Genomic DNA, 9,151 nt, shown 5'->3' with positions numbered 1-9,151 from the left:
TTATAACTTAATAAGATATATTATGAGATGAATTGCAAATCAAGAAAATAAAGTAAGAAAGAAATGTGTTTATCACTATTAATATTTAAAATGTGTTTTTGCGGTTGACAAGAAATCGAAGGTAGTTGGTGTTTGAGCCAATCATTGTTTTTCATAGGAAAATATTCTCTTTGTTTCTTTTTCTTTTCAATTTTTATTTCTAAATTTTTAAAAATATAAATGTCACTTTCTTATAACGTATATTATCTTCATTTTATTTATGTTTTGAAAATTTTAGAAAATGAAATAAATAGAGATAATAAAAAAAAAGGGAGAGGATGTTTTCCCGTTTTTTATCTCTCTAATAATTTTGGTTATACTATATGAAAATGAAATAAGTGAGTAAATATAAAAATGCCTCTTTCCATAATGTTTAGTTTCGATAATAAATATCGGAGGAAAAAAAAGTAAGTAGATTAGAAAAAAGAAAATTAAAGAGAAAAAAAAAAGTGAGACATTTTTGTGAGTTGTTTGATCAAAAATGTAAGCAAGTAAAAAAAATGTGCGATATAAAACCATATTTACTTTTTTTAAAGAAAAAAAGTAAGACCATATTTACTATTAATAGCATGTGTTCATAATCCGAAATAAAATGATGGATAAGTCATTTCAATTTTTCCAAATGGTCCCGTAATTTTTTCACTTTATACATTAATTAAAGCCTTCATTTTAAGAAAGCTTTTATTTTTTACTAAATTTTTTTTTCCTCACACCATCTTTTCTTTCCCGAATATTAATAAAAAAAATTATTCTCTCTAACTTTTTTTTCTCCCCAAAATCACCATAATAACATAATTAAACTTCTTTTTTATCAGTAAAAATATTACAATAATGATGTTAAGGATAAAATATAAGCTCTCAATCCTCCGCATGAATCTATATCACAACTTTCTCAACTGCTTTAAACATTTTAAATATCAATTGATTGAAGTTATATTTGATATAATATATAACTATTTTCCTTATTTACTTTTTTACAAAATTAACTCAAAATAATTTATAAAAATAACAAAAGTTATCATCTAATTATGCTTAAATGATCTTTCCATTGGATCTGAAGTTTAGAGTACTGAACTAATGATGAATGTGGATGGATGGATGCCAAATAATACTTGTAAAAACACTTTAATGCCACAATAAATTTGCAAAATAATAAAGTAGCATACTATAAGAGAAAGTGTGTACCTATAATTTTTTCGTTACGGCTCATTTATGGGGCTCAAGTATAAGTCACAAATTTGACATCCAACTCCATGAACATTTTGAAACCTCTTGACCTGTATTGCGTGATCACTAGACTTTTTGAATCTTGATATTTGAACATAGAGTAAATTGGGTTAACGTGAAAAAACTTGTTTCATGTTAATTATATATATAAAAGAAAATTAATGGGAAGTTTAATTTGAATAATACATCTTTTTATAATTAAATGCTAGAGTCGACAAAAATATGAAAGAAAAGGTTAGGATAAATCACAACTTCATATAAGATAGAGTCAATCATCAATTTCATCGAATAAGTAGAATTATATATAGTTTACTTTATTATAGTTTAAGTTTACATGGAAAAATATAAAGTACAATAAATAATATTATTGAATAATTTGATGAATCGTAGACAAATAAATTTTATTCTTATTTTTTTAAAAGAAAACTGAGTAAATTGAGTGTAGTTTGGAATTCATATTTAACTTCTTTTATGCAATTTGTGTACATGTGATGTGAGGATAAAACACTAATAGTTTTTACATTAATACATAATCATATATATCTTTGTATTTATTTATTTAAAATGTAGAAAATAGTATAATATGTATACTTTCTTATGAATAATTACATATTATTTTCCCCCCACATATTATATAGTATTTGTAAAAAGTCAACCAATTATTTTACCATACATGATAGTTTATAATTAAAAAATGATGTAAAAAAAATCTTTATACAACCTACACGTACATTTTAATGATAAAATAATAAGAATAAATGATATATTTGTTGATAGTATAATTATTTTTTATAAGTAATATCATTCACTCCCAAATTATGATGTGTTAATTTTTATAATAATTATATCTTAAAAATCTAACTAAAGATTATTTCTAATTAATTGACAATCTACAAATTTTTACACTAATAATATAAGTGTATTAAACTTAAAGGAATATTTTCTTAGTAATAATAAGAGTGACATTTGTCTATGAAACATCATTACAAAGCATGTATTCAAACACCGAGCAATTATGTTTGGAAAGAAAACCTTCGAGAAAGGTTTTCCAAGTTGAAGAGTCATATTCCTTTAAGTTCTCAAATACGAAAATCACGGTTTATCTCTTTTTTGTTTTTTTAATCATCGACATAACAATATGGCCATTAATTTTATTTTTGCTGTCAGGTAAATTTCTCTATAAGACACTAATATTTAGATTACATCACAAGAATATCACATAATCATTTCATCTTGAACATGACAACAATTGAACTATATAATATACAACACATAAATTAAGACAATACAATTTTAACTATCAATACAACATCACAAATCATTTCAACTTAACATAGTATATGAACAACACAGTCAACTTTAACACATCATATGCTCAATACAGCAACTCATATGCATCATCATGTATTTCAATTAGGAGATATCCTACAACACAAGGTGAGCAGTTTAAGTGGTTTGATCCTACCGAATCGACAACACAGGGTGATCCTTACGAGCTTACTAAATCAACAGCAATTTGGATATAAATCCACAATATAACTTAGTTTCTCAAATATCGCCACTCAAACAAGAAAGTATAGTACTAATGTTAGGATAGAACAACTGGGTACGACCTTATACCACAACATTAGGTAGCTTAACCAAGTCTCCTATGGGATTAACCCACTAATTATCCTCCAAATACTACAACCTTCCGGTACTCGATTAGGAACTATAAGTTTTCAACATTGTACTTTACTCAATTGGTCACTTGTAATCAGTATAGCTCGACTTAACCCCTATATTGTGGTCGTTTCATACATATGTGTCTCGACTTTACCCACACACAATACCAACAAAGTCATAGAGGAGAACAATATAGCATCTACTTCAAGGATCAACTTTCCAAGAAGGATTTTTTAACAAATTGGGCTCTTAGAGCACCACAATATAATATCAACACAATGGAATATGAAACTTTCGAAAACATCTCCTCTAATTCAAAATGGTCAACACAGTAGCTCATTATAACTTCAACATAATAGCAAAATCAACACACAACTTTTTAACTCACATCTTAATCATCACAACTCATTCTCAACTATTTATCAACATGCATCTCAATAATACATAATGCTTTCAACATAGTTGCACAGTCAACACATAACATAGTCAACACACAACTTACAACTCATGTCTACTTCATCGTATACTACGTCATCACTACAATTCGTTCATCATATTATCATATACAACTCAAAATAATAAGAAAACAAACATTTCATCAACCATACCATCATGTTTTACTTCAATAACTCGCGTCTGGCGCTACTCACCTTGCGTCTGACGTCAACTAGGTAGGGAGTTCATTACCTTGCCATCGCCCAATGATACACAACCCATGCCCAGCATGGCTAAGGCAAAGGCCCCTAGGACTAGGGATGACAAATATACCCGTACCCATGGGTAATACTCGAACCCGTCCCGACTTTGACAAGAAATACCCGGTTTGACCGGGTACAGGTACGGGTACGGGTAAAACCCGATATATTAAATCGAGTATGGGTACGAGTATGTACTTACCCTCCACGTACTCGTACCCGTACTCGTCCCCGTTTCCATTTTTAATTTAATATCCACTTTCAATTTAATTATATTAAAGAATTTTAATATTTTTTTATGTGTGATTATTTATTATAATATGAGATAAAGAAATAATCTAATTATAATTATAATATAATTAAAAAAAATTAAAAATATTATATTAAAAAAAATTTTGACGGGTACAGTTACGGGTATACCCGATACCCGACGGGGATGGAGATGGGGATGAAAATTACATACCCGACGGGTACGGGTACGGGGACAGGGATGAGTTTGCCTCGCGAGGACAGGGACGAGTATCATGAAACCCATACCCGCCCCGCCCCGTTGCCATCCCTACCTAGGACCTCATGCATGGCATGGTAAAATACCATGCCTAGTCCCATCTCAGACAAAAAGTCTCTACCTGAGTCTCATCTAAAGACATCACTTCGACGCCCAACGAAATCTAGATAGAAAGCTCTGGCTTGGCCATGCTGGGCACCTGACAACATTAGGCTCGACGTCACCAAGTCAGAGGGCTTTCAAGGCTCCCACACTTGGCACCATTCAACCATGCCCGATACAGTTCCAACCCAAAACAAGTCTCTTTCATCACACATGATGTCAGTGATCGAGACAAAGAACCTCGAGTTAGAACAACACCTGGCACCTTGAAGGCGCATTCGACGTGACATCAGAATTCTGCATATGTAAAACTTGATTTTGAGCCACAACCTACAACCCAGCATAAATCCAACACATGCAACAAAATATAATGTTTTTACTCAACTTAAATCATGCACAAAAATCAACATGCAATAACCACACATTCAAATCATCACATCTCCTACTTCATGCAACTCAACCTCAACCCTCACACCTCTTTTCACCAATATCATCAATTCATCCATTTTAATTTGAAATCCAAACCACATTCAACACCAATATCATCGAACAACTCCATCACATAATAAAGAAACAAAGATCTAGCTTTCCTTACCTCGGATAACTCAACTTCAAGGTAGAAGAAGAACGACTAGTCCCACAACAAATTCAACAGTTTGATTCGAGGTTTCCTTCACCTGAATCACAAGAACGAAACTTAGAAAAGAATTAAGAAGAAGATGATAAGAAGATTGAGAGAAAAAGAGTTCACAGTAGAAACCTTCTCTCTAAAAACCTAAGGAAAATGAGTTTATGAGGTCCTGTTCAAAACATAAACCTTATATACTCTTTCCTTTATGGTCAAATTAGGTATGTCTAGAAAACTCTCTCTCAACACCAATGAAGCTCAAAAGAGATCATTTGACCCCATGAATCTCCTCAACACAAACATTTTAACTTAACATCATAATACAATTAAGAGTAATATAACACTATTGCAACTCACTGTATTACAAGTTTCACTTTAATATATGTATTAATACACATCTTAATAGTGCTAGTTCCGTACCTAACGTATGTCCCTTCCGTATCCTCTATCAAACACCGCGTAAAGGAAAATAGCAATTTGAAATTACCGCATAAAGGTAAGAAAAAATAATTATTGTAGTTAATTGTGTTAGGCAACTTAGGTCTTGACTTCTATGTGTGTCTTCGACTCAACTCCACCTTTACTTATGAATGATTTTCACGTGAGATCTTTTTCAAAATACAAGCATGCAAGTTTTTCAATAAAAGAGACATATATCTTGTAGTTAGCACCTCATGGCTCATCATATATATATTAAAACAAATAAATTCTTAAAGCTATACCCCGCTTTATCATGATCATTCGTCATGTATCTTTTTCTAATTGTTACCACTTGCAAAGGGACAAAACTGACAAAGATATATATGCCATCTCCAAAATAGGAAAATAATTCATTGGCTTACTTAACACTCAGAGAGAAAATGTTTTAAAAAATTATAAAAACAGTTTAATGATTATACATTAAAAATAATATATATATATATATATATGTTAATATGATTTTTTTATTTTTATGAAAATTAAAAATTTACTATAAATAATTAATTTATGATTACATGTCGGTGTATCACTTATTTTATCTTATAATAAATGATATGTCAAGTAAAAACTAGTTTGAGATTTGTTAGAGATAGGATAATACATAATTATATAGTATTATCTCCAAAAAAAATTATATGAAACCAAAGACACTTCCTTTGTTTCTTCTTGTAAGAAAAAAAATTATATACATTTATTTTTAAATATAAAAAAATTTTAATCACTTTTATTTTATTTAATGATTTTTTAAATTGTTCTTCTTTTAATAAAAAAGATGATTTTTTAACAACAGGTCTCTTTTATTACTATTAACCAAAATATTTTTAAAAAGTATTATGAAATTAATAAAATTAAACTCAATTAATTGACTTTTTTTCTTATAAATAAGACTAGAGTAATATATTATTACTTATTTCTATTAAAGGACAAGAGACAGTAATTTTGAACAGGTGGGACCTGGCAACAAATAGGGTCCTACCAGCTGCATGTGTGACACGTGTACAACCCATTATGGCTGTGAGCAATGAAGGATCCTTTATAAGGCATACAACTCTTGCAGGGTGACATAGCAGCTTTTAGCTCTTTTCCACAAACCATATAACTGGTCCACTATGCTACATTAAATTCACCACCTCACTCTACACACTTTTGCTTCATATCATCCATTTCTCTGAATCATAGCCATTCTTCTCATCATTATTCAATGCAACCTCTTTGTAAGTTTGGGCTAAAACCTAGACACTAATACTGCTTCCTTTGTCCTCACATCTCACCTTTTCTCTTAAAAAATAACTCATATTGTTCTCCATTGGGTGCATTAGTACTTTGAAACTAGAAATTGAGATAAGAGAGAAAAACATGGGCCATCACTCTTGCTGCAACAAGCAGAAGGTCAAAAGAGGGTTATGGTCACCTGAAGAAGATGAAAAACTCATCAACTACATCGCAACTTTTGGACATGGTTGCTGGAGCTCTGTCCCTAAACTTGCAGGTAATATACATATATACAATTAACAATTTTACCTCAACTCTTCTTACCTCTCATTTTCTTCGTTGGACTCAGCTTACATACAAATTAGATGTGTTTCTAAGAACTTTTTTATTGAAAAAAATTCTTTATATTAATAAGAAAACTCTCTTAAACCTGTATCTAAACAGAATCAAGAGTTTCAAAACTTTTGAGTTTCTTATTATGTGTTCATTTCATGATGTGCTAGGCCTTCAAAGGTGTGGAAAGAGTTGCAGATTAAGATGGATAAATTATCTGAGACCTGATTTGAAACGTGGAAGTTTCTCTCCTCAAGAAGCAGCCCTCATTATCGAACTCCACAGTATTTTAGGCAACAGGTATAACCATGGTTTATTTCAGTATAATCTTGACATTGTTAATTAGTCACGTGTTCTATTTTTTTCTTTTTTCTTTCTTTCTACTTTTCTTTGTCCCCGTTGTTCTTTTTATGTGCATCATCATCAACATTATGATCAAAATGTTGCTTTATTTACTTTTTCTCAAATTTGGGTACAGGTGGGCTCAGATAGCCAAACACCTACCAGGAAGAACAGATAATGAGGTGAAAAACTTTTGGAATTCAAGCATAAAGAAGAAAATACTTGCTCATGATGCTATTCCACCTTTGGCCACATTTTCTGATTTTCACAGCCAAGGCAATATTGGTTCCATGGAAAGTTTATTCCCTTTTACTGCTACAAACCCTAATGTGATCCTAAACTTTCATCATCACCCTGACCAGCTCTACGTTCCCACACCATCCCCAATCCTACAAGGTCTTGATCATAGCAATGATATCAAGTTTGACATTAACAATTACAATGCTAATTTCCTTCATATTCAGAATCCAATACCAGAAATAGTTCTTCCATCGTCTTATGAAGATACATGGTCATTGGGTTATGTACCTCTACATCTCAATCCAACTCAAGAAAATCAAATCTCCAAAAGTGACACCACCTCATATTATGTTGTTGACAAATTCATCAACCCAACTCCATTGCAGCAATACGATCCATGTCACTCAGTAGAACCAACTGAGCCAAAATTAGTCAGTGAGAGCATTGAGGACTATGTTTGTACCATCCCATACTCATCTGCTTCACAGGAGCAACATGATGCCACAGCAAAATTTCAGTATTATCCACAAGATCTAGCAGTGGCAGCGAATCAATTAGAGAACAACATTGATGCCTTCGTGTCTTCACTGCCATCTTCAACAACTTCATCGGTATCAAGCAGCCAAATAGTCAAAAACCCTATTATTCCTTCAGGATGGGAGGCTTGAACATTGGTACTATATATAGATATGAATTTAATTTTATCTATTTATAGTATATTTAATTTAATAGTGGGGGAATCTCTTAAATGATCAATGAGCTCAATTGTTTCCATGCATTAATTGTTTCTTGAACTTTTGCACAAAAGTGTAGATCTTCTTTTATTGGTAAACCTGAACCTTGCTAGTTCAGGGGTTTCTTCCTTTAATCGATGTCTGCTGAAGTTCCATAAATGTGTCTAGGTTCTTTCACATATTTGTCACCTAATACTATATATGAATTATTGATGCAGAGCTACATGTATATGTTTGTTCACCAATCATGTGCCTAGCTAGTTGTGTACTTTAACTCATAGTTCCATTGCTTCCTCTCTCTCTCTCTGTGATTAATGGATGACGATGCCCAACAAAGACAAAAGACGTACACATCATGGTCAACTCGATCGAGGACAAAGTGTCCTTAAAAAAGTGTCACCTAGGTTGGAGTCCATCATGCATATACTTTATACATTATGGGGTTATCGTAACTGTTTAGAGCATGGACAAATGTTAACTATCTTGTAATCAAAGATAAAATTTTTGTTAATTAAGATTCCTTGACGTTGATTGGTACGTAAAACTATGCATATATTAACAGTGAAACCATATAGTGAAACCATATTTTGGCATATTCCTCTAATTTTTTAGTTTATTTTTCTGTACTAAAAAGTATCTCTGTTCATACATTTATACAGTCGAATTAATGAAGTTTTTTTTTTTAAATGAAATTTGACGCTCTACATCTCAAATGTTTGTTTTTTTTAAGTTAGGTTTCTTGAAATAAAAGTAAAATGTCTAATCCTCGTCCAAAGATCCTAATTAGCCGATTACATAAACATGGCAAAGATTCCTGACTACAATAAATCTAAATTCTATCTTGAAATTCGCTTTCTCAAGCAGGAAAAATTGTACATTCCTTCTAAATTAGTTAAACTTTGACAAATGTTTAAGAACAACAAAATGTCATCTTATCTCTTGATGG

At 31.3% G+C, this 9,151-nt stretch overlaps 1 protein-coding gene across 2 annotated transcripts; it reads left to right on the top strand.

Moving 5' to 3' along the window:
• The first annotated feature begins 6,404 nt into the window (after positions 1–6,404).
• MYB26 (myb domain protein 26) lies at positions 6,405–8,720 on the top strand. 2 transcript variants are annotated; one of them, XM_083074781.1, is made up of 4 exons: positions 6,405–6,833; positions 7,060–7,189; positions 7,368–8,145; positions 8,424–8,720. In XM_083074781.1, the coding sequence occupies exons 1-3, from the start codon at positions 6,701–6,703 to the stop codon at positions 8,137–8,139; spliced, it is 1,035 nt and encodes a 344-aa protein (XP_082930907.1). In that variant the 5' UTR covers positions 6,405–6,700; the 3' UTR covers positions 8,140–8,145; positions 8,424–8,720. The 2 variants fall into 2 exon arrangements, with proteins under 2 accessions (XP_082930907.1, XP_082930908.1); XM_083074782.1 differs by lacking the exon at positions 8,424–8,720 and having other exon boundaries at positions 6,405–6,558; positions 6,664–6,833; positions 7,368–8,339.
• Positions 8,721–9,151: the final 431 nt, after the last annotated feature.

The sequence above is a fragment of the Cajanus cajan genome, chromosome 5, assembly GCF_000230855.2.
Source record: "Cajanus cajan strain Asha chromosome 5, NIPB_CcT2T_4, whole genome shotgun sequence".
Classification (NCBI taxonomy): domain Eukaryota; kingdom Viridiplantae; phylum Streptophyta; class Magnoliopsida; order Fabales; family Fabaceae; genus Cajanus; species Cajanus cajan.
The sequence above is the reverse complement of the archived record's forward strand: the minus strand, read 5'-3'. Positions and strand labels throughout refer to the sequence as shown.